The sequence below is a fragment of the Carassius carassius genome, chromosome 38 (genome assembly GCF_963082965.1).
Source record: "Carassius carassius chromosome 38, fCarCar2.1, whole genome shotgun sequence".
In the NCBI taxonomy this organism is placed as follows: Eukaryota; Metazoa; Chordata; class Actinopteri; order Cypriniformes; family Cyprinidae; genus Carassius; species Carassius carassius.
In genome coordinates, this window is record NC_081792.1 from 9,387,603 (window position 1) to 9,415,418 (window position 27,816).

Genomic DNA, 27,816 nt, shown 5'->3' on the forward strand with positions numbered 1-27,816 from the left:
GTTCCTAAAAATGTAATTTATTATAAATCATTCCTTATTGATTTACAACATACGTAATATAAATATACATTTCATAAAGATAGAAAAACAGTTGAGATTCAAGATTGCTATCTACATAGCATAGGTCCACATTTCCAATAGAAAGACAATATCCTAAAATAATGCTTTTATGTATTTTAAAGGTGCATGATAACAGCATTGTTTTTTTTTTGCATATCTGGTGTTTAACTCACTTTCTATCTCTACACATTTACGAAAGCATTAAAAGTAACAGTGATTGTTGATAGGAGGCTTCAATGAAGTGTTACATCTTTTAAGAGCATGAAGTCTGCTGGCCTTCAGCAGTAATGTGTTTGACGAGAGATCCCTCGTGTGGAGGAGGCTCAGTCTTTGAATGCGACGTCCTCAAAGAACTTCAGCTGTTGGACTTTCATCGCGTACTGCTTATATTTTTCCTCCCCCATTTGCTCTTGCAGTAAGTTCTGGATAGAAAAGCAGAGCACAAATCTCTTATGTGGTATTTTTTTTGTCAATGGCCTAAGTATAGAATCTTGTTTATTTCTAATGTACTGTACAACGAGACTTTAGCCAACATGCCTCTCTCTTGTCTTCATCCTCTTCCTGCATGATGTCCAGGACTCTGTCCAATAGCTTCACCCCGAGTCCTTTAACCACATCTGTACGCAAGTGCTCCATCACTCTCCTGACCTTTGCTGGACCCGTGCTGTCGTCTAAAAACACAACATTAGAAACATGATAGGTTCTGTCCCCAGGCTAAAAATGCAGAATTACTTGAAATAATACAACAGTAAATCCCAGAATTATGACCTGGGAAGCCACTGATCTGGAAGTCTCCCTGTCCCTCTCTGGATTTCCCATGAAGCATCAGGGTGTCCCTGTACTTCCTGTTTAGCTTGAACTCCGGCAGCGGAGTAGAGTGGCATTGTGTCCCATCAGGCTCTAATGATACATCTCTGGCATCCATGTGTAACGTCTGTGTCATCATTTGGACCAAGTCTTGCATCTCACTGGTCTCACGCTTTCTGTGAGAAAGAAGAAAGTGGCCTTCTGTCACTTCTACTTAGAGAGATGGCAGGAAATGATGTGAAGAACAAATATTGATTCTAGAAAAAGGAATATTGGTAATACACGACACATACATGACAGATTATGACCTGACTAAACAGAATTTTTCCATACATAAATGCGGCCAGTTATGTACAAATCAGCCGGAGGTCTTACCTCTCTCTGTAGTCACCCTCTGAAGGTTCAGTGGAGCTTGTGGAGGAGCTACACTCATCTTCGTCAGACTGCCTCCATGAGCACATCCTCTCCTGATACACAGAGAACCAAAACAGTCCAGATAAGAGCCCCTTTGACCGGGAAGCCATGAACTGACATTCTTAGGTTAGTGTCATCATCTATAAAAAGTCCTGTTTATTTCTCAAAATAAAAAAAAGGTCAAAATTGAAAAGGTTTTGTTACATCTGTGTAATGAACGCATGCAGAATGTTTGCATGCCCCAGAAATAGTGCGATACTGTGCAGGTTCCATTCAATTACAGTAAGTAAATAAAATATGTTTTATGTTCTGAAGAAGAAAAAAATGTCATGAATAAATGATAACAGAGTTTTCTTTTAAAAATGTTCATACTCTTAAGTGTTTAGTGTTGGACAGTCCATCCAGAGTCAGCGAGAAGGATCAGACGTACCTTTTTCATTTCAGCAGTTGTGCTTCCAGGTCTTGTGCAGTCTAGCTGGTCTGTCTGCTCGCCGTCTAACGAGGGGACAGCGGACGCAGCTTCAAAGAAAAGAAACCACGGAATCACATTCAGTGAAACTGTCCAAAATCACCTTTCATCTGAATTCATGTATGCAGCACCTGTAGGCAGCTCTGCGGTCTCTCATGCATTCACATGCACACATGTAGCAAAGTCTCGCTTTGATCCACCAAAAGGCTGTTTTTGCTCTTGAGGTAACTTTTGTTTTCTTTTTTTTTTCTTACAGAATTAAAGTCAGACTCCCTTCAATTGAACTAAATGTGAACAGTTTGAAATCTAGCATACATTCTGACTGTATTTGTTTCAAAAGAATAGTCCCATATTAAATCACAATATGGTCATATTCATCTTCAGTATTTCCAGAAAAGAATTTAAGAAAAGAAAAAAAAAGTATTCAGAATAATATTACATTTTAAAGCATTCAATTACAAGAAGATGCATAAGAACTGCAAGTACTCCGAATTGAGTTCTCTTTCATGTCTTCTTACACTTGAGCAAACAATTAAACCTCGCAAACTTAAACATTCAAGCCCAAAAAGACGCAAAAGAACTTGATTCAGCGCCCGCGCTGTGTTCTGCACCCGCACAGAGAGCCGCGTCTCACAGTCCATGCACAATGAATCGAGTTTTGTGTCTTCTTGCACTTGAACAAACAAATACAATCAAATTATGTCGAAGTACCCATCTTGGATATTATCCTTAAAAACCTCTCTGTCTTAAGTCTTAACTGAATGTAAACAATTGAGAAGGAGATGGGACGTGCATCATTATATCGGATCCATGCATTGTGTCTTAAAGTGCCTAGTTTACTAGCTGCTGTCAGTGTCCTTAAAGTTAATCCAAGAAAGAAAAAAAAAACAGAACGAGAGAGAGAGAGAGAGAGAATCACTAACTTCTCTGGACAGAATAACTTTTGTAGTTTTAACAAACAAAAATGTTTTTAATGATATTAGTTAATGATTGCATCTGTTGCATTTGAAACATTTGAACCACAAACCTTGTTGTCTGGAGTTCTCCTGTAATTGCTTCAGTCTTCTCCTTTCCCTGGCTGACAGTGGACGAATCTGTAAGTAAACTGAATTCTGTTAACAACAGCAGCAAAGAAAAACAACTCAGCTGAAGCCTTACAGACACACAGCTTCAAACACACTGTTTAAAAGAAACATGATGCCATAGGAAATATCAGAATAATGCATGTAATCTCACATGCAATTTTACAGGGATATACTGTATGCAGAAGTTTAATATAGTCTGTACAGTCTGTAATGATTCACCTGCTGCTCTGGAACATTCCTGGTAGACGATGAGAGACTGGAAGGGCTGTTTTTCTCCGAGTGGCTGTTTACTGATAGGACATCTTCCAGAAGAGGCGGCATAGGTCTTGGCACTGCTTTGACCTAAACATAAACAACAGTAATGATATCAAAAGTAACTGAATTACTTCTAGTTCATGTTAGTTATTTGATAAAAAACATATTATTTTAAATTGGAGCTATCATCGAGTTCTAGATTCAACTCACTGGCTGACTGTTCTGGTCATCGAGGGACTTGACTTTCTTCCTCTGCCTGCGCTGACGTGACATGGATGGATCAGAAGAAGAGGAAGTGGGCAGAATAACTGCTCTGCTTTGATCTGAGAGCGCTGAAGAGCTCTCTGAACTGGACGGCTCCTAAAATGTGATTAGGAATCATGTTTAAATCGGTTTAACGAATATAGTTGAGTTAATATACCACAACAACAACAATAAAATAATGATTCATTTGTATCGCCAGTGTTTTACTATCAGGTGTTAAAGGATTTAATAATAATAATATTAACAAAAAAGTTAATAGTTTATAATATTTTATGAATAATATAAAAATAGTTCTTTAAACAAAAACGCAAATAAGCAAGCAAGCAAGCAAATAAATGAATACATGCACACATAAACAAATTACACCGGTATTTTACCATTAAAATGACAGGAACAGGCTTGAGTAGTTTCTCCGTGGAGTCTAAACCTCCCTGGAATATGAAGAATATTAGAGTAAAGACAAGCACAATAATTTAATAAATCGAGACAATATTTGATAACTCATGATTTACCCACCCCCGTCGTTCCTGCATGACTTTCTTATGCAGAACGTAAAAAGAGTTATTTTAATGAATAATGGTAACCAAACTGTTTTAATGCCATCTGACTTCCATTGTTTGGGTAAAAAACACAAAGACATTTCTCAAAATATCTTATTTTATGCTCCAAAGTAAGTCATACAGGTTTGGAACAAAATAAGTAAGTTTTTTGGTAAACTACCCCTTTAAATCTTTCTTTTAGCACAGATCATAACATATATTGATGTCCATCAGCGTAAGAGGGACTTTAATAGAGAAGCTTTGACGGGCTCCATCACAGTAACGTACCTCACTCTCCTCAGCTGAACTTCCAGCGGGAACATCATTTAGGACACAAGCGCCGCTATGATTATCATCACTAGCTGATGAAGTTCTTCGGCTCTCCAGCTTTGTCTCAGCATTGTGATGTTGTTCAATTGGCTCATGCGGGATGTCCTCCATCCCTGCCTCCTGCAGAAGCTTCATAGTATCATCTTTAAAATCCATACTTACATCAAGAGCCTTATTCTCACTTAGGATCGTGGCAGGTTTGGTTGTAGTTGAATTCTGAGATCTCAGTCCGTCCGCCGACATCTTATCCTCAGTTCTGCTGTCACCTAATATGTGTTTCAGAGGGTTTGTCTGAGGAGGACCGAGATCTCCTTTCTCCTCTTTCTCTCTCCTCTTGCTCACAGATGGCAGATTGTGTTTCTGATGGCTGCTGGGTTTGGCTTTTCTCTGTTTCTGGGTTTGGATTTCAATAGCTATATTGCTAATGGTTGCTGTAAATCGACTGGTTGAGTTACTAACGTCCCGACTTAGAGATTTAGATGGCAGGTGTGGGTTAGGAACCACTTTTTCCACTGCAACATTACAGGATTCGTGTCGGTTCGAGTGGTTTTCTTCAACCTATGAAATGTGGGAAACCAGATGAACTGAGATCATGACATCCATACCACACACAGAGGCACTGAAGACTTCTCAGCAGACGTCTTACCGTTCCTCCTCGGGTCTTTGACTCAGAGTTTAGACATTGTGGCCGGACGTCATGATTTGGTTCGTTTGAGGCATCTGATTGGGCACTTTTCGGTTTGCTGTTTGCTGTATCGTTCCGTGATTTGGCGGTTTTCCTGTTAGATCGGTAACAGGACAGTTCATTGTAAACTATTTGAAGATTTTTCGTTCAGTTTTAAAAACAGGAGAAAGTGCACATACTCTTTGGTGGCCTCTAAGAACATGGAGATCTGCTGTTTGATGTACGGCTGTCGGAGGATGTGTTTGACGTCAGGCCTGTCCTCTGGTTTCTTACACAACATCCGCTTGATCAGTTCTCCCAGCTGGGGGTCGAACTTACTCGGCATCTGGGGCAGCTGAACATTAAACACTGATTAATAATGTTCGGAGCATGAAAGTAGTGCTGTTATGAATGGACAGCTCTTTACATTTGATGCATTAAGATATTTCTGTGAAACAGATGACAAATATATTCATGTACCTTCCCTTCTACGATCCGATACACAAGAGAGTTCATGTCTTTTGCGTTGAAAGCATGCTTTAGAGTTGCCAATTCATACACGCAGCATCCCAGAGCCCACACGTCCGACTGCAAACGCATACAAACAAAAATAATGATTTAATATCGAAAGCACAAAATATCTGTGTAAAAAAATACTAAATAATATCTAGGCCAACCCAAAAGGAAAAGAAAAGAAGGTAATATTTCATACAAAAAAAAGAAAAAAAAAAAGATTTTGTTGTTAAAACTTAAGAAATTCTCAGACATTTTCAGTTTGAGTTTTTTTCTAAATCCAGTATTTCTCATTAATAAATGATTATAAAACAGCACATTTTACAGTATTAATGCGGCATTAAAATACCAGCATTATGTAACCGTTTACAGTTAAAATAAAAATTAGTGCCGTCAAACGATTAATCGCGATTAATCGCATCCAAAATAAAAGTTTTTATTTACATAATATATATATGTGTGTGTACTGTGTATATTTATTATGTATATATAAATATACACACCTGCATCTATATATTTAAGAAAAATATGTTATGTTTATATATTAACTGGATTTATATATAATATAAAGTATATTAATATAAATATACTCATAAAAAAATATGTAAATATTTTCAAAATATATAATGTATGCATGTATATTTATGTATACATAATAAATATACACAGTACACAAATATATTATGTAAATAAAAACTCTTATTTTGGATGCGATTAATCGCGATTAATAAAAATATAATACATAAGTACACCACTGTTCAAAAGTTTGCAGTCAGGAGGATTTTTTAAAGATTTTAGCAAATGTCTCTTATGCGCACCAAGACTGCATTTATTTGAGCAAAAATACAGTACAAACTGTAACGTTGAGTAATATTTTTTATTATCGTTCAATATTTTCAAACATCATAAATTACAGTGATGCAAAGCTGAACTTTCAGCATCATTACTCCAGTTTTTTTCAGATCCTTCAGAAATCATTTTAATATGCTGATTTGATGCACCAGAAATATTTCTTATTATTTGAAAACAGTTGTGCTGCTTAAAATTATTATTATTATTTTTTTTTTTGAAGAAACGGTTATACATTTTTAGGATTCTTTGATGAAAAGGAAGACCAAAACATTTCTTATTTAAACAAATGTGCATTGCGATGTTTAGAATTACGACAGAGAATGTGCTTGATTGTCAAATTCCAAACAATTCTTTCTTTTAATTTTTGGGTAAAAAATATAGCCTCAATATGTGACATAGCAAAAGCAGTAGAAGTGATTGAGTGCAGATTGATACAGACACTAGTACTGACACAGACTGATGGTCATTGTGAGTTGTGTCCATGCAGTACCTTGTAGTTGTACGGTTTGTTGGAGAACAGCTCTGGACTCATGTAGTAAGGTGTGCCGATCAGAGTGCTGGCCATGTCGTTCTGATTCTCCAAGACACGTGCGATGCCCAGATCACCCACTTTGATTATGTCCGTCTTGGTCAAGAAGATATTCTGCGTTTTCAGATCTCGATGGAGGATGTGCTTCTCGTGTAAATACTACAGTCAACAGAAATGCAAAGGCTTTATCATTCATCTAAAGACTCAGACAGAACAGAAGGCCACTGACTTACCTGAAGGGCCATGGCAATCTGAACAAACCACTCCACAACCTGTCTCTCAGGCAGCAGTTCTCCCTTCTGCTGTTTGAGTCTGTGGTAGAGATCTCCTCCCTCACAGAAGCCCATCACGATGTAAAGCTGACAGTCCTCGCCTTCCCATGATTCCCGGTAGGTGACGATGTTGGGATGCTTGAGCTGTGAGAGGAGCTGGGCTTCCTGCTCCGCGGCTCGCCGCTCACGTCTGGAGGACGTTCTCAAGTTCAGCTTCTTGATCACATACTGCTGATACGAAATACTGTGTTAGAACTTTGCACATTAATAAAAGACAGGAATTTTGATTTTAAGTAAATGCGGTAAAGTTTGTCATAAAACGAAGGAATGGATCGTATCAGCAATCATATGTACCAAACCTCAAGTCCATCATTTAAATTTTATTTACAATATCAAGTTTGACTGAAATCAAATAGGATGAAACCCCGGCGCTCTACCAAATCAGGTTACATAGATCTGTAAAAACTAAAACAAAAGAAACAAAAAGGTCTACACTCCCTATTGTCCTATTTATTTATTTTTGTATGCAACACAGCACACACAAAACAATATCTAATTAAAAATTAAGTATGAAAGAAAGTGTTTTAGTGCTGGAGACCTATTCTTTTAATATTTTCCTTAATAATCACTTCTACAGTACAACTTCCTTCTTTGTGACAAATGGCAAAAAAGTCAAATAATTCATAAATAAATAAATATTTAATGTAATATCTTCATTAATACGGTCATAAAAACTATGTAAGATTATTACATTTTAATTTATTTAAAGAACTTTAAAGGGAAAAAAATCAGAATAGTTAATAGAAATAATTTTACAGCAACTCACAAAACAGGATGTCAGCTACCTTTATAATAATTGATCAAACAAGTTAATATTAATAACATTAAAAACATACTTTATGTCTAACAGATTGATTTGATTCATATTTATTAAGAGCTGTCAAGTGATTAATCACATCCAAAATAAAAGATTTTGCTTACATAATATATGAGTGTGTGCTGTGAATATGTATTTTCTGTATATATAGATACAAACACATGCATGTATATATTTCAGAAAAATACTTTGTTTATATATATATATATATATATATATATATATATATATATATACATTTATTTTTTGCAAAATACATACTGTATGTGTATTTATATATACCGAATAAACAGTACACAATAAACAGACATATATTATGTAAACGAAATTTTGACAGCACGAATATTTTTTTCATAATATCTGTATTTGAACGTCTATGATCATTCTGATTCTGAAGCTATAAATGTGTTATGTACAAGCAATATTAAACACATCTTAAAGTAATTAAAAATCCCAAGGCTTTCCCTAAAATATGCATAATGAAACTCACACACACACTTAGATAGAAGTTCCATCAGTAAAAACAACTACAGACTGTATGTTATTAACTAATGCTTAAAAAAGACATTAGTTCAGCTTGGTAATTAGTTAAATAAATGAACCAGTGTGTCACTGATTAGCAGCGGTCTGCACAGGTCTCAGAGGCGTGCGTCACTACCGTTAACACACCTGTTTCCGGTCTGACCTGTGTCTGACCAGAGTCACCTCCCCATAGCTGCCCTTCCCCACAACCCTCACGAACGAGTAACTGTCCATGATCCTCCGTCTAAAGGTGCTCTATCACATAGTGAGGGGTTTTAAACCCTTCCGCAGAAGTTGGATGACAAGCAAGCGCGCTGTTCTCAAAAGCACAGACGGTGATTTGTCCGTTTCAATCTTGTTTTGGGTGATACAGGGTACCGGAAACAGCCGAGCACCGCTTCGGCGTCACCAGGCAACTGAGCGCATTAACGAAACACGCTCCGGGTTAACGAATGTGCCGTTTGAGAACAGCGCCCTCTACAGGCTCAGCAACACACGACAATTCACTCGTGATTTAGTTCAAAGATATGTTTGTTGACAGTGCTGTTTTATGTCCTAATCATTAACATCTACATACATTTGTAATACTACCTTTAAATTACAAATAGTTTAACAGTTAAAAATATATGTTAATATCAATCATGTGTTAACCAGCAGGCCTGTAAATTAAGTAAAAAATGATTATCACCGGAAGGTGGCGGAATGTCTTTATTCATGTATTAACCGTTGTTTTGGGCACAGGTACAAACTAGTAAAACCATCTGCCATAGCTGAACAAACAGCAAAGCTTAAGATGTTATAAATTTTAAAATCTAAAAATACAGTCTGATTAAATATAAAACTAACCTTGCAACTCTAAATCTCTCAATCTAAATCTAAATCTAAATCCCATTAATTTGCAACTACATGTCAACTACTCTAATCAGATTATTAGTAGACTGTTGGGTTAGGTTATGTTTTATTATAAGTTGACAGGCACAATGCAATATGTTGGAGGGCCATCAAAAACTAGGGTTCACTATTCAAGCCTTTGCACAGTTTGTATTAGACTAGTATATATATATATATATATATATATATATATATATATATATATATATATATATATATGCCTACTACAAAATAATAATAATAAATAAATCAGCATTGATAATAAATAATTCTCTTTAGAAGATAATCAGCATGTTATAATTTCTGAAGGATCATGTGACAATGAAGACTGGAGTTATGATGCTGAAAATTCCGTTTTGCATCACGGGAATAAATTACACATTAAAATATATTCAAATGCATTATTAGAATATTTCACAGTATTACTGATTTTACTGCATTTGCTTTTATATTGGGGAAAGAGAGCTTTTCTTAAACAAATTTCCTCATCCGCACGCCCTGAGCTCTTAGGAATAAAGATATCAGATAATGACGGCTATAAATTCGAATTCTAGGAACACGGATTCGAACAGATTTAACCCCGCCCCATTACCTGAGAGTCAGCGATCTCTCTCACCTGATTGGCGCAGAGCAGCAGAGGCGCTGTGACGTCAGGGGCGCTCTGAGACTGGGTCAGCCGGAGGAACCAGCCGTCACAGTTCTCAGCGAGAGCCCGTTCACATTACAGCACGAGCCGCGTCTCTGCACCTCTCCGATTCACAGGTACCGACAGCCACTGCATTTTAACCTTGTGTTTAACACGAAATGTTTGAGGTCCTGATCGGTAACTTGCTTTCCGCAAGATGTCACACATTTAAAAGCTTTTGGTAGCCTTTAATGTTGGTTTTACATATTGATATCGTGTAATGTAAAGTATGTAGGCTATGTATGTGTGTATGCATGCACAATGCTGCAGAAGACTTGCATTAATAATAACTATGCACTTCGCAAATGCAGGCTAGTCTTTTTAAGATCTTACAGTCTGTCTTAGTTCGTATGAGCTGGTTGTCTCTGTGCCGCATGTGTTTATGATTGGTTAGTTATCTCACTTAGTCAGAGGGTGGATGTGGTCAACCACTTTAGGTTTTTGAATGCATTGAAACTTTGACAGCTCATGGTTTGATAGAAAGGCTACCGTTTTTAATGTTGTCATGCGAGGCATCAGCTTCCCTTCTAAGATACATTTTTTTTACTGTTGTATTGAATACTCTGCAAGTGTAAAACATCACCGCAGCATTTAATGAATCTAAACTGAAAAACAAAAACTACTCTTGAACTCCTGCAACATTCTGAAGTCAGACAAGTGAACGTTTCTGCAAATTAACAACCGTGTTTATGAGTCAGTATTTGTCAGTGGGATTAAAACTGATTTGATGTCAATCCATGCCATTCGATGTTGACATCTCAACTGTAATGGTGTTCATAACTCTTATTATTACTTGTCAGAATGTGTAATTTGGCCAATTCATGCACATTTTTGACTGCCATCAAACTTGACAGCAAAACCACATCACATGAGTAACATTGCAAAGTTATTTATTTCATTTGACATGAGACGATTTACAATAAAAGTGTTAAAGCAAAAAAAAAAAAAACCCTACTTAAGGTCAGAGAGATGGTAAAAAAAATATAAGACAGACTGCATTCATATTTTGGCTGATAACCAACATATCGGCAGATAAATCAAAATTTTGACATAATACATTTTTGTAAGCCTTATTATAAAATCACAAGGCTCAGCACTTCAAACTATATCAAACACAACTGCTGCTTTTATTTAAAACTTTAACTCTAGAAAATAAAGGACCCCCCGCCCCAATTGTAGCCTACTTAGAGCCAATAAAAATGACTGACCTTTAAATCTCTTATAATATATGAAATATAATTGTCATATCTAATAACGCTAACGTTAAAAATGAACATTTATTGGCTAATAATAAGACCTCTAACATATCATTCATCCCAATAAAAATGGTCAATAAATGATGGCTTTAAAAGAAAACAATAAATAAATGCATTTTTTTACAACACCTTTAAAATATCTGAAACCACACTGCACTGTATCTAGCCATTAAAGGACAAAGCCTTGCTTCTAATAGACTGAAAATGCATAATGTTTTAATCACTGTTATCTTATCTCAAGATAGCATCGATTTCTTTTAACCAGTCAATCAAGTGGTTCCACATGCATGCTCTTTCTCTTTCAGCCTATTAGCATTTATTTTCTGCATTTTTTTGTGCTGTTTCCTCCTCTGTCCCACAGCCAGTGTTGGCATTATTTAAAGCACTTTGGCTGTTTGATTTCCTCATTTGAACATTCTTAGGGATCAGACAGCCTGCCGGTTTTAGCAATTAATGATCTCAGATGTAATTAGTAACAGTCTATTGTTTGACCCGTTGGTGTTCTGGAATAGATGAAGCCTTTATCAGTCATTGTGGGTTGCTCTGTGACTGTTGTCAGAGTCAGACTGTGATGTGCAGACAGATGCAATAATGTTAGGGCTGCTTACAAGCAGCATGTCTTCCTCTTTGCACAGCCTTCGTTTGTGCAATCATTTGTGCAGTTCTGTATTAGGCTGTAGAAGGAAATAAAGTCACAATGTAGCGGCTGAACTTCCCTGTGTTTTTCTGCGGCATTCACTTCCCTTTAGAGTCATGTTAAGCATGCCATGATTTGACAGAAGCTATAGGGATGTAAAAAATGAACAAAATACAACACTTTGTTAAGTAAGTCACGATGGTGCTGTAATTAAGAGCTGAACTTTGAACCTGTCTGCAAATAGCATGTGGATCATACACTTGATGGGTTTATTGTGGCAAACAGCCATATGGCATTTGTGTATCTGTAAGCATCTCGTCCATACTTAAAGGGACAGTGCACATAAAATGAAAATTCTGTCATCATTTTTTTTCACCGTTAATATGTCATTTTAAACTTGAATGACTTTCTTTCTTCTGTGGAAAACAAAAGAAGATCTTTTGATCTAAGGTTTTTATTGCCCACACACTGAAAGTTATGGTGTCCAACTTGTTTTGGACCCCAGTGAGAACCATTATTTTATGATCAGTTCATGTACACTCTGCACTGACGCTTGACGTGAGGCGGAACGGTCATCTGTCACGTCTCAAGAAAGAGCATCAAAATATCATCGGCCGTTTGGATTTCATGCTGAAATTGACAGAATTTGAAAGCTGAGACTTTGCACCATATCAAAGGTAACCAAGCACAAAGCGAATTGTGTTTATTGGTTAGCACAGGGGTGCCCGACCCTGCTCCTGGCAATCGACTGTCCTGCAAAGTTTAGCTCCAATCCTAATCAAACACACCTGAAGCAACTTATTAAGGTCTACAGGCTCACTTAAAAATTAAAGGCAGGTGTGTTTGATTAGGGTTGTAACCAAACTTTGCAGGACAGTCGATCGCCAGGAGCAGGGTTGGGCACCCCTGGGTTAGCATAACAAATACAAATAATGTTTTGAAGCCACGTCAACTAAAAACATCATATATTAACAGACTGAGCTTGGGATTTAAGAATTGTGTATAGTCGGACAATCAAAACGAAGATAGCATTAAATTGATTGATGGGTATTGTCAGCAAAATCAGTCAAGCTCCAGAAATGATGAAAAAAAAGCAAATAAAGCACCTTAATTTTCACTATGTTCCAAGTCTTTTGAAGCCCCTTGAAACACTGTGTGAAGAACAGACAAACACATGAGTTATTATTCACAGATGATCTTCCCCAATTTGGGGGTATGCTGATTAGTTCGATTTCTGATATATCTGTAATGGTCAGCGAACAGTGTTGGTTTTGGAACCTTATAAACGCAAAAAGCAAGTCATTCGTAGCTTGTTTTTTCACATCCTGTCGTGGAGGCCTTTTTGGGGTGAGAGAAAACTCCGAAAGGTTACTGCTATGTGTATACAAGCTCTATACTTCCTGAATTTGAATTATGTTGTGGTTCGGTAGCTCACCTTGAAAGGGGAAGTGCAGCTGGTGGTCATAAATGCCCACGAGAGACTCTGTTAGAGTGAATCATGAATGGTTCTGAGTGTGGTGTGACATTGCTCCGACCTGCTGAAGGTTTAGGTGTCACTCTGTATCTTTTCTGTCCTCTTCTGAGCAGCCATGGGAAACCAGTGAGTATCTCCATCGTCTGTCTGATGAATCCAACATTTTGAATGCTGCATGATGATCTAGATAGTAGCATTGTGTATGGATGTGTCTGTTTTCAATCCTTCAAGCTTGCCTTTTGATTCTCCTTTCTATGTGGGTTAGTTTATAGCTCTTCTACAATCTGTTTCTTGACCTCTCCATGGTTCGACACTAACAAGCGATGAACTGAAAGCTTTTCTACCACTGGACCTGCATGCACAGTGATCTAAGTACCTTTATTATGATAAATGGTGCATATGTATACGACTCTTAAAACTTCTTGCCTGATATTTGGGATGCCTTTACATTTTTGGTGCATGTTCATATTTTGCTTGCCTGGGGAGCCTTGGATGAAGTTTAGACTAGTTCAAGGATGTGTCTGGATGCTCCGGTGATTCTTAATGAGAAAATGGGGTTTTCAATAGAGAGCTTAATTGTCTCCCATCTTCTTTGCATGCGTCCATGTTAGATGTTATTCCAGGCATCACATTTAATTCACATTTAAACTCTTTCTCTGATGTCTTTAGCTGTTTTCAGCTTGTCAGCTGTCTGGAATGCAGAGGTTTTAAGGAAGTATACCAGTTTTAAGAGAGATTCCCAGCATTAAACTAAATATTATCTGTGAAATTCTTTGTGACATGCTTTCTTCGGATTACTTCAGACGAAGCAATCACAGTGATATTTGCATGTTGCTAGTTTTTGGCTTCAATTAGACTTACAAAGTCTTTCACGATAAAAGAATACATTTGTATAACGTTTAAGCAAAAGTGTGATGTGCGCAATTGTTCACCAGTTTCAATTATCCAATTATTAGCAGCATTGCACTTTAAGAAATCAATATTTGTTGAGTCAGTTTAGCAATGCTTTCACATCAAGTATGCCCTAATTATACACCACATCCTGTGGTCTAGTGAGAAGTCTGATGTTACCCATAAAAAAAATAATAATTGAGTCTGTTTACAGCCAAGTAGTGAATCCATGTTAGCCCAATGAACTAAAGCATAGCCTTCAGTGTAAGTCTATGGAATAACATGAGATATCCCATAAATGCTAAGATACTTGTAAGGAAATGTCTTTCTTTCTTTCTTTATTCTTACAAGATAAAGACAATTTGGCATTCATTTTGGTTTGCGGTTTTGAATTTAATAATTTTTTTTTTACTTTGATGCTCACACCACATTTTGCAGCACATGATTTAGCGGACAAAAAGTTATAAGTCATAAATAAATGATAATCAAATATTAGTCTATTCTAAACATTTTCTTTTAGAAAATGTCATTCTTTTGATGCAGCTTTTTTTCTTCATTATCCAAGGATATTTGACTTTATGCCCATCAGAATTTGTTTTTAGATTGAGATACAATTGAGCTTTGTGACATGTAGAATGAAAATACATTTAATTCTATATACTGTATCAAAAAATCAAATCAAATAAAATCTATATTAAAATAAATGTAATATATTAATATACTGATAAATATACTGATAAATTAGATTTTTATAGTAATTTACTGTAAATTGTACAGTTTTCTACTGTAAATATTAATTACAGTAACTTAAGTAAAAACCCTTTGAAATGTCTAACAGTGGCTTTATATAAAGGTCTGATCTATTTTCTGATAAATTACAGCTTGCAACAGTTGCTGTTAATAGAGTTTAACTACACTGTAAAAAAACGAATTTACAGGATTTTACTGGCAAAAAAGTTGTTAATTGCTGTAAATTGGATTACAGGAAATTACTGCAAAGCAAATTACAGTTAATTGCTGTATGTGAAATACAGTAGTTTGTAGTATTTGTAGTATTTGTAGTTTGTAGTATATTTACAGTAACATTGAATTTAACTTGTAGTTTATTTTACAGCAATATTTTGTAAATTCACTAAAGTACAGTATTTACCTGGCAAAAAAGTTGCCAATAAAGTCCTGTAAATATATTTTACAGCATTTATTTGTAATTTCATTATATTACAGTATTTAACTGGCAACAAAAGTTGCCAATAAAATCCTGTAAATACAATATGATGTGGTAATAATTTAACAATGAAATTGCTTTAAAGAATAATTTTAACAGTAAATTATAAAATACTGATATAAATGCATTATCATGAGCTCTATCTTAATACATTTACAAATGAATAAAAATGAATAAAGTCAATGATGTTGCAAATAAGTATTTATTAAAACTGGCAGAAAGAAATTGCAAGGCTTTTACGGGTAAAATAAAAATGTCAGTCTTTCATCAGTTAAAATCTTATCATAAAAATAACATAGCATCACAAATAACTACAAATACATGTTAAAAAAAAAAGCCATACTCAGAGTAGAACATTAACTTTCTATAAAAATGAAGGTCAATCGACAGAATTTGTATAATTTTTGTAAAAAAAAAAATGTTTTAAAGAAAATGATTAAAATAAAATGCTGGAATCAACATTAAATCACAAATTCTGTTGTTTGACCTTATGTTCTATTAAATTAAGAATATTCCTGCAAAAAACAATTTAATAAATAAATACTGAAAGTCCATCAACTTTCTGAGATGAGCACACACATGAGGGTTGTCCCTCTTCTCTGAGACTTTTCCACTTGTTTTGCCTCTATGTGTCCGTCTTGTATCCAGTGAGTGTTGTGATTCCAAGAAAACATCTGCACATAAAAACAAGCAAGAGCATCAGGATAAAGTTAAGTATTGAATGAAACTAGCTCAATAAAATAAATCTCAACATGCCACTTATACAATACAATCAGCATTTACCAGTACTTAAAAGGTTACTCCACCCCAAAATGAAAATCTTGCCATTAATCACTTAACCTCCATGTCGTTCCAAACCCGTAAAAGCTTCATTCGTCTTTGGAACACAATTTAAGATATTCTGGATGCAACTGGGAGGATTGTGACTGTCCCACTGACTGCCAAGTAAATACCACTGTCAAGGCCCAGAACAGTATGAAAGACATCATCAGAATAGTCCATCTGTGGTTCAACCGTAACGTTATGAAGCAACGACAATGCTTTTTGTTTGAAAAGAAAACAAAAATAACGATTTATTCAACAATTCGCCTCCTCTACGCATCAGTGTAGCGCCATTTTAGCGAGTATCTGTTAAACTGCAGCCGCTGTTCTGTGTCAGCTGGGTCACATGGACATGCCTTCTATGTTTATTTACGCTTTGATTTGAACAAAAACAAAAATAACGTCTTTGTTGAATAAAGTTGTTCTTTTTGTTTTCTTTGCAAACAAAAAGTATTCTCGTAGCTTCGTAAAATTACAGTTGAACCACTGATGGCAGATGGACTATTCTGACGATGCTTTTCATACTTTTCTGAGCTTAGACATTGTTAATTGTTTGGCAGTCAGTGGGACAGACGCAAGCCTCCCGGTTCTCATTCAAAATATCTTAAATTGTTTTCTGAAGACAAACAAAGCTTTTACGGGTTTGAAATGACATTAATCACTGTTAATCACGTTAACAGTGATTGACTAAATTGTCATTATGGAGTGGAGTAACCCTTTAAACTAAATAAGTAACCTTTTTCGCAAATGAAATTACTTAAGTAAAACTTGTTACCTTTTTAAAAAATTCAAGTGTGCAAAAGATGCCTGCTCTCGGGACGCCAGACTTAAGTTGTAATAAGACTCCAAATCCAGCTACAAAGTTGAGGTATGAACTCACAACCATCTGACCCTCAAATAGTTAAAAGCCACTGGGTGGACCTGAAATTAAGAAATATAAGCAATAATGTAACCTACAATGCATTATTTCAATATAAAATGTAATCTAAATTACAAGTTTATCAAATTATTTAAATAATTAATACATTACCTAATAAAATCAGCTTCAGAGTCTTGAAGCATCGAACATTTCTCCACATCAGCTGCTATTCTTTGCACCTACAAGACATAAAGAAAATAATCTTGTGATTTCTTTAAAGCATTTACATAAATGAGACCAAAATAAACACTCAAAAAATATATTTTAGAATAAACAACCAATTATAAATTATAATATTACATTGTAGAACTATACCACCAATCAAATTAAATAATTTACAGTGCACAATTACAACTGTGTAATGAAATAAATGTTTTACATTAATTTTTGAAAATACAATTAATAAATGTTGGAAAAATGCAATGATACTTTTTAAACGTGAAACTAAACCGCCATTAGGTGGCAGCTAATAACTTAATGAGTGAATCGTTCAGTCAGTGAGTTATTCATTGAACCGATCCGTTCAAAAAGCTGAATCATTCAGCAAAAACATCGCTTAGTTTTGCAAAATAGTTTTGATTGGATCGTTGTTTGGAACTATTTTCGTTGGTGAAATAGAACAACATTCAATATTGTGTCTAGAAAGTAAGTAACTTGTTAACTATTTGTTTATTGAACTATGTATTTGCAATCGTGATACTTAGCAAAACAGCTCACTTGTGATGCTACTTATATCATATGTTATAAATAAACTCAACAGTTGAACATTTACCTCATGTATTTTCCGTGAGTTTATGTGTGCGGTTAAGCTTGTTTTGATATTGAATGAAACATTAATATAATCATAATCAGTCTCGCGTTTCGATGCTTCCTCAGTCTTTTTTTTTTTTTTTTTTTTTAAATCAGGCTAACTTGTCCAGTCGGGCATATAAAGATGTCTTTCACTTATTATAGTAAGGCGTCACGTCAATATGGGACAGTTGAACACATATAAACAAATGAAATTTCACATATTTTGCTGATCGTCAGTTATTTCGACAGATAGTAGTTACTATGAAAATCGTTCGCATTGGGCTTTATGATAGAAGTTAGGTAAACAGTACTTTAAATGCTCTCAATAAGAAAATGTAACTTCCAAAAATCGAAAATTTGGCCTAACTATGCTATGATAGCAATTCCCAGTTAACTGCACAGAAGTTACCAAGGCCACTTCTCTAAATGTCAGGATAGGAGGCTATTGTGACATGATATCGCTTATACATTATAAGTATATACTCAAATAAGTATAAAAAGGATATATTTCTCAAGTATTATTAAGTGAACTTACCAGGAATTAAGAATAAAGCCTCTAATCTTCAATCGTTCTCACGCTGCTCCAGTCGGCTGGGTTTCAGATTTGAATGATGCGCGCGCAATCCCATAATGCCACACTACAGTAAGTTAGTGTAAAAAGCAGGAACTACAGTGACAACACCTGCTTCTTGTAAATGAATTACAGTTGACGTGGAAATATACTGTTAACAACTGTAAAACCTTATTTGATCCATAATGCATTGCGAATTACAGCTGCATCTTGTAAAATGTTTATACAGTAAAATTCTGTAAAATATTGCTGTAGAAACTACAGCAATTTTTTACAGTGTAACTAAACCTGGAACCATCTTTAATGTGTGCCAGATTCATCTTGAAAAATCTTGATGCTAGCAAACTTTAAATGCTCAGATGTCTGAACATTGTAACATGGCCGTGACATTACCCAATAACGCTACCTCGTTTTGCACAACTTCTGTTTTAGGAAAGAGGAAATGTACTGTCTCAAATTAAGCAACAATTAACAGAGGTTTACCGGAGAGCCAGCTCTCTCCAAATATTAAAACAGTTTAGAGTGTATATCCAAACTGTACGCCTAAACCAGGGATAGGCAACTCCGGTCCTGGAGGGCCACTATCCTGCAGAGTTTAGCTTCAGCCCTCATAAAAACTCATCTGCCTGTATCTATCTAGTAATCCCGAAAACACTGATTGCCTTGTCCAGGTGTGTTTAATTAGGGTTGGAGCTAAACTCTGCAGGATAGTGGCCCTCGAGGACCGGAGTTGCCTATCCCTGGCCTAAACCAACCAAGATCCCACTGCAGCTGCTCTGTTAGCTTACCATTTGGATCTAGTTGCCCAGTGGATCAAATGGTTCCCATTGAAACATGTCATCAAAAAAAAAAAAAAAGAATACAGTAGACCACCAGTTTTGTGAATGTATTTAGTATGGATGTAGCCAAAGACTGCACAGTACTGTTATGATTGACATTATGTGACAAGGTTTGGCATGATCTCCATATGGAGTTGATGGTGACAACTTTTAGCATGAAGAATATAGACAAAATAGACACAACAAATAAGTTGTGAGTCTATCATGAAAGAGAGACTGCTGAAGATTGCAGACCTGCTGGGCAGCCGAATGTGCAAAGCTGCATAAATGTTATTTTATTATTGATCTTCGGATATCCCTACGGCTGTGTGGAGCGAAAGAAACATTGAAAGCCATGGGGTATTTCTACTTGTACTATTCCAGAGCTTTTACATTGTATCTTTTAAGTGTAATACTGTAAATTTGAGGTGGAAAATTAGCATAAGGGATTAAATTCTGTAAATTCAAAATTCAGTATTAAATTCTGGCCAGTGCAATAAGCCATTAATTATATACATGTAGTGGTGACAATAAATTCTATTTTCTGTACTATTTTATCTAAATAAACTATAAAAAAATCAGATTATAAAACACTAGTAAAAACAAAAAAAACATTTTTTTTTATTCTATAACATTTACAATCACAACAATAATGTTCATTATAAAAAATTCCATATATATTTAGAGATTTACTAAAGATTATATTTAAGAGTGGTATTAAATTGTTTTTAAATGTCTAATGTGATTAGTTTTTAATACAATTTGAGATATGGACTGCTATTTAATGGTGAATGGCACGTATTGCAATTTCAGATTTTGCTTTCTTAAATTGTATAGTAACATTATGTATATCCACATCACAGAACGTTTTATTTCTCTCTCTATAAACATGCACAAGGTGGACGTATTTGCCCGTCGCATCTTTTGCAGTGTTGAGTGTTGAGTACATGAGAAAGTAACATACTCAAGTTAAGCACAACAACTTTATTGTGCGTGAATAGCCCCTAACTTTGACCTTTAGTCATTTTTGATCAGCTATAGAACAGGTAAGTTGCAGGTAAATTAGTTTTTCATAATGTCTTGAATTAAGACATATGGTGAAAATTGGTTCATTACTACCATGCTTAACCAGCAAAGCATTAAACTTTTATCTTTGTTTGTGCAGTACTAACTAACAACCCCATGTGGACACACAAGTGTTTCAAGATTCTTTAAATAACTGCTGTTTACACTCTCGTGTCTCATGGAAGACTTAGACTAAATAAAACAGGCCCGGATGATAGAAGTGTGTAGTTGTCAGAACCCTTGCTTTGAAATACTCAAGGAAAAACAGACAGATGGGGAGCACTTGTTCTGACATAATGATGCCTTAATAGTAATCAGTTTACACACAGTAAAAGGTCTTACTGCTTTAAGGACACATCATGTGTCTTCTGGTGACACTTGTAGATTATACCGCAGTCAAGTAAACCTGAAGATTTCTACATGGCGAGGTCAAGGTCTAAGTGGAAAGACCTATAGGTCAAAGTTTTTTTAAATATAGCTAAAGCTGACTTAGTTTCCAGGTAATTTCATGTCATCAAACATAAGACTTGGCCCAAAATATCTAAAGGAGCATTTTGCATAGCCTTTCATCTATAGTAATTGAATGATTTCCTCTTCCTCTCTCAGTCTCTCCATCATTGACCGTAGCAAAATGCCACTGGGAGAGGACGGACACTCTTGGAAAAAGAAAATGTCGAACATCAAGGATATCTATGACTTCAAAGAGGTTTTGGGAACGTAAGTATAAGAACGTTTTGATTTTACTTCCATGTCAGCAGCTAGAAAGCTACCACTGATGGTGGTTGTTTCTTCTTGATAGTAATCATACTTGTCTGTATTGAATTATTGTATACTTATTGTAAAATAAGTTTTGTGCTAAGGATGTTTTTGTGTTGACGTCTGCATACATGGCACTTCTCTTTCATTCCAAGTGCCAAAGAAATCAAGCTTTTAATGGACTTTTAATAGGGAACATTCAGTATTTAGTACTCCGCCCACTCGGACGAATCAGATCACAATAGGAAATTATCCAATCGTAACAGAGCTCATTTACAAAAGGAGGTCCTAAAGTTATAGTCTGTGTAATTCAAAGTATTTTTGGTGCAAGAAACCTTGTCTAACATTACTTCAGAAAAAAAAGTGTTTATAATATGGCTAAAACAAACCAGAGATTCTCAATTTGACAAGCAGTGACAAAATTCCCGTAGCTGCTCTTATGTTGCTGATATGAAACGGTCCAGGGCATTTTACACAAAGTGCTTATTAATAGAAAGATGTTTTCTCAGTTAGACATTTTTTCTGGCTCTGATCCCACTTATTGTTTTTTTTTCTTTAGCTATTTTATAAGTGCTTTATTTAGCACTGTCAAGTCAAGTCAAGTCACCTTTATTTATATAGCGCTTTAAACAAAATACATTGCGTCAAAGCAACTGAACAACATTCATTAGGAAAACAGTGTCAATAATGCAAAATGACAGTTAAAGGCAGTTCATCATTGAATTCAGTGATGTCATCTCTATTCAGTTTAAATAGTGTCTGTGCATTTATTTGCGATCAAGTCAACGACATCGCTGTAGATGAAGTGACCCCAACTAAGCAAGCCAGAGGCGACAGCGGCAAGGAACCAAAACTCCATCAGTGACAGAATGGAGAAAAAAAACCTTGGGAGAAACCAGGCTCAGTTGGGGGGCCAGTTCTCCTCTGACCAGACAAAACCAGTAGTTCAATTCCAGGCTGCAGCAAAGTCAGATTGTGCAGAAGAATCATCTGTTTCCTGTGGTCTTGTCCTGGTGGTCCTCTGAGACAAGGTCTTTACAGGGGATCTGTATCTGGGGCTCTAGTTGTCCTGGTCTCTGCTGTCTTTCAGGGATGTAGAGGTCCTTTCTAGGTGCTGATCCACCATCAGGTCTGGATACGTACTGGATCTGGTGGCTACGGTGACCTCGGAATAAGAGAGAAACAGACAAATATTAGCGTAGATGCCATTCTTCTAATGATGTAGCAAGTACATCGGGTTTTATGGGAAGTGTTCCCGGTTCCGGTTTACCTAATTAATGCAGCCTAAAAATCCTTTAACGCATTTGGATATTAAAAGCATATTAGTATGTTATGTGTAAGCCAGGTTAAAGAGATGGGTCTTTAATCTAGATTTAAACTGCAAGAGTGTGTCTGCCTCCCGAACAATGTTAGATAGGTTATTCCAGAGTTTAGGCGCCAAATAGGAAAAACTGTAGATTCAGTAGCGGTGCAACACTTCTCCAACAACACACTGTCTTTTAGTAAAATGTTTCATCAGCATTAACAAAAAATACAGAAGTTTAAGAACCATTATGTAATTTTTGTTTTGTTTGTTTGCTGGAACCAGTTCTACACATGAATCAGTGCTCAATTCCAAATGCTAGTCATTCGTTAAACTCTTCCACATGCTTTACTCAGAGCCAGTTTAAACACTGGGGGCCATTTTAAGGACTGATTTTTTTGGGCTTGTTTAGTTTTTTGGCGTGCAGGGTGACCCTTGACCTCTTCACATACAGTGACAGGAGTGGGAATGTTCAGGGCCCATGTTCTAGGCCTGGATTCAGTGCGCACATGTTAATGAAATCTTCTGTGAGATCATGTCTGCAGTGAGAGTAACAGAAAGAAGGGGAAATTATGCTTTCATTTATTCAACTAGAGTTGGTCTAGTTTTCTCTGCTGCAAATACTGTAGGTTTAATGAGAAAACAGAACGACATGTTATGTTTTAAACAGTGTCAGAATCCAGTTGGAACAAATGGTAAAGTCTTAATCTCAAGCTTAAAGATTTCAATATTAGCCAAACTCTGTTCTTAAGGTCAGTTTTGTATGTTGTCCAGGCTTGTTTGAGGATAGATCAACAGCTCTGCGTCGTTCAACTGCGAGTTCACCGTGGGTTGGTTGTCTTGGCAACAGGAGGAGACACTTTCCATATGGACTATAACTGTTGCTATGGAAACAAAGTTTTTATTTTCTATTAATAATCTGGCGGGTTACGGTGCAAGCATTGACAGGCTCAATGTTCAGTGTAGTGGAAAAGATTTTAGGGGTATTTTGTCCAGTCATGATGGTCTGCTGAATGTCTTCAGGCTTCCTCTATGTGACTTTGTGTTGTAGTGGACGCTCAGCGCTTTGAGGGACAGTATGCAGCTCCTCATCAAATCCAGGACTAAACAAACTCTTTAAACAGTCAGTCTCATAAGTCTCAGTCTCACTGGTGAAGATGTCAATATATTGTCAAACTGTTAATGTGCTTTGCTAAAACCGCAGTTTATTGACTAAGTGTGAGGCTCAGGAAATGCAAATTGATGCATCTTTGAAAAACCAAAGCAATTTCCTTTGGCGTGGAGTCTTAAAAGCCTGCTGTAAAAGCCAACTTAGGACCATCTGGGACAAGCTTGTAGACCATTTTGGACCAACGGTAAACCAAAGTGGTGGTTAAGCTGGTTTTATGAACACTGGCCATCAAGAAACCCGCTGAAATGCTCTAAAACAAAGCTAGCGTCATCTTAAAGATGGATTTTCCAGCAGGAAATTGAGTTCATAGATACATGATCAGGATCAGTAAGCTGTTCTGTTCTTTATTCATATTTTTCATTTAGATATTTTCCAGGTTCTGCAGTAGCACAGTCGTGCACAGAAATTTTTGCAGTAATTTCCGTGCATTTCAGACGTTTTCTTTTTTTTTTTTTTTTTTATAATGTTGAAGCAGTTTTTCCGTAGGTTCTCCATTTTTCGTATGGCAGACCACAAAAGAAACAGAAGATCCTATAGACCTCAGGCCTGTGTACATCAACACGATAACGATAAGGATAACTATAATTATACTAACATCCACACCAATGGACGATAACGCTTTGTTTACTCCAAGCACGCGCTACAATTATTCCGTCATTTGCTTTAAATGGTTTGAATCATTAATTCCCTGGAAAAATCGTTCTTAAGATTATTCCAACAATATTGTTACTCTGTGTGGCCATCGTTGTAGTTGTCGTGTGGTGTAGAACGACTGTTAAAATTGTATAGGTATAGTTATCATTATAGTTTTCTTCATTGGTTTCAGCGACCCCTTGCAATGAAGGAGGAACCAAAACTCGTAGATACTAGTTGGTCAGTAAGCTTTCACCCAAAACACTTTAGCAGCTCATTAGCAACATGCTAGAAAGCACTAAGATCTAGTCCTGATAGCTTTGTGGTGGTTCCTCCACGTCTCTTTTATTTGAGGACTTGATTCCAAACTCTTCTATGGCCCTACGCCTTGGATGTTTGCCTGTAAAGCATATGATTTCACTTTACTTATCATACGGGACGTTACAGATATATTACAGTATTCCTGGTGTATTCGGATTCTCGTGAAAGCGCTGTTTGCTCTGTTTGTATCCGAGAGCATCAGACTGTGTATTTAGCTTTTGGGAGGACGCTGTTTGCTCCATTCTGTTTTAACATTTGTTGATATGCTCTGTCCTAAAAACTGTCATGCTTCTTCACCCCCACCCAATCCCACGTGCCCCCGCGCTCATGTAGTTATTCTACAAACTTAGTTTATCAACAACATAATGACTTCCTTGAGTAAATGTTTGACTAAGTGACTCCTGTGGACAGTCTTTCAGATTAAACTTTTTTTTAACAACGTTGTTAAGAGGGTTGTGTAATCTTTGGTAAGTACACATAATTGATATGCTTAGCAAATGTACATTAGACTTAAATTATTACATGTATGCGTGTTTTACAAAGTTTCTGCAACTGTAACAATGGACGTTCTTGTTTTTTTGTGCTTGATGTCTTATAGTGTGCGAAATGAGCGAGGTCAACTTATAACCTATAAATTTTTCTAAAACATTTACAACTGCCAGCTGTAATAAAGTGAGAAATAACAACAGTACTTATGTGTTCAGCGTGCTCTAGTTTTTATGGTTGCTTCCTTAGGGTCAACATGACTTTAGTTTGCAAGCATCTACGTTGAAGGTTTGTTTTAAAGTGCACTTTATGTAATATGTAGGCCTACATCAACATGAAACGGCATTCACACCCATTTTTGTTTCTGTAATGCAACATATTTCCAAGTTAAACACGACAAAAATGTGGAGAAACAACTGATTTTCTCCATTGGAAATATAGTATAAATGTATATTATAGGTGGTTGGAGGGGAGGTCTTGATGATGTCATCCAAAAAGGAACGGTTTTACATTTTGACCAAAGCTTTATAATATGCATTATTTGTTCAGGGTTTCAAGGACAGAAGCATGCGTCAAGGAAAGTAAATGAGGTCAGTTTTTATCGGACTCATAGTAAAGGATTTAGTGTCTCTCTTTTTGTATATTTTTGTCTTTCTTCTGTTTGGTTTTTGGCCATTTCCTACTCCAGTCGCATAGTGAACATGCTGTTATGGGACAAGTGTAACAAAAGAGCTTGCATTGATTCTATTGCCTGGTGTTTACGGAATGTTTTTGTGTCACCTTTAGCCTGAAAGCCTTCCAATAATCTGAAAGGCCTAAAAATAAATTGACCATAAATGTTCCAGAATAGAAGGTGGAAATAGAGGGGAAAAACAGTGAGTGAAGCAGTTTTCCGTTAACTAAGAGACTGCCGTTGGCCAGTAGCCAGAGCTATTTTTAGTTAATAGGGTAGAATAGGGTTGCCAGTTCTTGTACGACTAATCAAAATATTTATGTACACAGCTTTTTTATGTAAGTATGATTTGCAGGATGGATATTTATATAATGCTGCAAAATATAATCGGTGTTGGAGCACATGAGTAATAACTAGGTTGTTCCAGGTAGGTACCAAGGCTTTGCTACCCACTCCCATATGATATTCTGTTCCCTAAAAATCTATTTTGTTTGGTGGCTTAGAGAGCTCAACGCACTGCAACACCACATTGGAAATGTTTTAGGGAACCACAACAAGTGATGAACCTGGCTGGGACATGTCTGACATCTTGTTCATATGATTCCTTAACATTTTTGGATATTATTAGCCTAAATAAGCTGACAAAATACACAATTAATGTAACTGTGAAACATTATGTAAGCTAGCCAATCAGACGGAACAAGTTTTTCAGGTTTGAAAACGCGATGTGCACCACACTGCAGTATGCTGTGTTTTTTTATGTTGCTAGGCAAACACTGAATCAGCTGTCCTCTCAGTCTAATCAAACATTATAGCGCATCTTTGGTTTGCTGTTAAGTACATTTCCATATTAGCAAAAAATACAGCTCTGGGTAACCTTCGACAGCCACAACTATTTTCTCCTCCATCACTGCAGTCTCCGGACATTCCAAGCAGCTGTAAACTTCCATCACCACAATGGAAGAGCTGCCTCTCCTTTTGTCAAATTGAACAATAGAAACAAAAACACGAATGACGTTGGGCCTTTTTCTGCTTAGTTTTTTTTTTTTTTTTTTTTTTTACAACTTCAGGCACATGCTCCTACGAAAACACTCGGCACCCAGGGCGCATAAACAACGCAGAAAACGCTCACGTCAATAGATAACAGTTAAATAAAGGCGCATCTCAATGCAAAAAAAACCCAAACATAATATGCAACTTCCCTTATGAAACTAAACTAAACACTAAACTAACCATAGTTTGACCATGGTAGTTGTACAACTGTGGTTATACCAATATGCCAAAAACCATGGTTACTACACTTTAATAAAACCATGGTTCATTTTTGTAAGGGTTGTTTTGGGTCCCCTTGAAATATTTCCATTGTGTTCTATGCTACTTGCATCACTTTTCTTTATTTGGTTGTGATTATGTACAGCACGTTTCTGTATTTTGAGTATATGCAGCACGTGTTGTCAAAATGATGACAATGTTTTCTTAATTTTTCTATTTGCATGTGTTTTCTTAAATTGCATCACGTTGAGCTCACTCAGCCACCGTACAGTAAAACATGTACTGTTTTAAAGTTTGGGGTCTGTAAGATTTGATGAGATGAAAGAACTCTCATCAAGACTGCATTTATGATACAGAAAAATTTAATGTTGTGAAATAATATTATAATTTAAAATAGCTGTTTTCTATTTGAATACATTTAACAATCTAATTCATTTCTGTGACGGCAAAGCTGTATTTTCACCGTCGTTACCCCAGTCTTCAGTCTTGCACGATCCATCCGAAATCATTCTGATATGCTGATTTGCTGCTCAAGAAAAATGTCTTATGATTATCACAACTAAAAAAAGGGTTGTGTTGCTTAATATTTTTTGTGGAAATCAGGATTCTTTGTTCAAAGGAATAGCATACATCTTTTATAACAATGTAATATTTTTGCTGACACCTTAAAAACTTTTTGAGCTGTAATCTGTATAGGATTTTG

At 36.1% G+C, this 27,816-nt stretch overlaps 2 protein-coding genes across 7 annotated transcripts in view; one reads left to right on the forward strand and one right to left on the reverse strand.

Moving 5' to 3' along the window:
• LOC132119277 (calcium/calmodulin-dependent protein kinase type 1-like) overlaps positions 1 to 27,816 on the forward strand; it is a 497,060-nt gene that overhangs the window by 434,905 nt on the left and 34,339 nt on the right. The window contains exons 1-2 of one of the 4 annotated variants that reach the window (XM_059529107.1): positions 10,059 to 10,105; positions 21,105 to 21,215. The exons of 1 other annotated variant lie outside the window; for it this stretch is intronic. In XM_059529107.1, coding sequence (XP_059385090.1) covers positions 21,130 to 21,215 — 86 coding nt within the window. In that variant the 5' untranslated portion in view covers positions 10,059 to 10,105; positions 21,105 to 21,129. Of the gene's footprint in view, positions 1 to 10,058; positions 10,106 to 13,411; positions 13,522 to 21,104; positions 21,216 to 27,816 lie in introns of those variants that run through there. 2 more of the 4 variants (XM_059529106.1, XM_059529108.1) reach the window with 2 other exon arrangements.
• Positions 77 to 8,850, reverse strand: LOC132119273 (serine/threonine-protein kinase Nek4-like). 3 transcript variants are annotated; one of them, XM_059529095.1, is made up of 16 exons: positions 8,600 to 8,850; positions 7,015 to 7,281; positions 6,743 to 6,940; positions 5,368 to 5,475; positions 5,088 to 5,242; positions 4,870 to 5,002; positions 4,182 to 4,781; positions 3,732 to 3,785; positions 3,301 to 3,450; positions 3,055 to 3,177; positions 2,778 to 2,844; positions 1,712 to 1,800; positions 1,243 to 1,334; positions 829 to 1,043; positions 598 to 731; positions 77 to 482 (listed from the first exon to the last, which is right to left on the reverse strand). In XM_059529095.1, exons 1-16 carry the CDS (start codon positions 8,684 to 8,686, stop codon positions 384 to 386), a joined length of 2,571 nt encoding a protein of 856 aa, XP_059385078.1. In that variant the 5' UTR covers positions 8,687 to 8,850; the 3' UTR covers positions 77 to 383. The 3 variants fall into 3 exon arrangements, with proteins under 3 accessions (XP_059385078.1, XP_059385076.1, XP_059385077.1); XM_059529093.1 differs by having other exon boundaries at positions 77 to 1,043; positions 2,778 to 2,862; XM_059529094.1 differs by lacking the exon at positions 3,732 to 3,785 and having other exon boundaries at positions 77 to 1,043; positions 2,778 to 2,862.

Coding starts and splice junctions, on each gene's coding strand:
- LOC132119273 (XM_059529095.1), bottom strand. CDS start 8,686: ATGGACAGTTACTCGTTCGTGAGGGTTGTGGGGAAGGGCAGCTATGGG. Junction 4,782..4,869: donor CAAAGACCCGAGGAGGAACG/GTAAGACGTCTG, acceptor CACATTTCATAG/GTTGAAGAAAACCACTCGAA. Junction 2,845..3,054: donor GGAATGTTCCAGAGCAGCAG/GTGAATCATTAC, acceptor GTTTACTTACAG/ATTCGTCCACTGTCAGCCAG.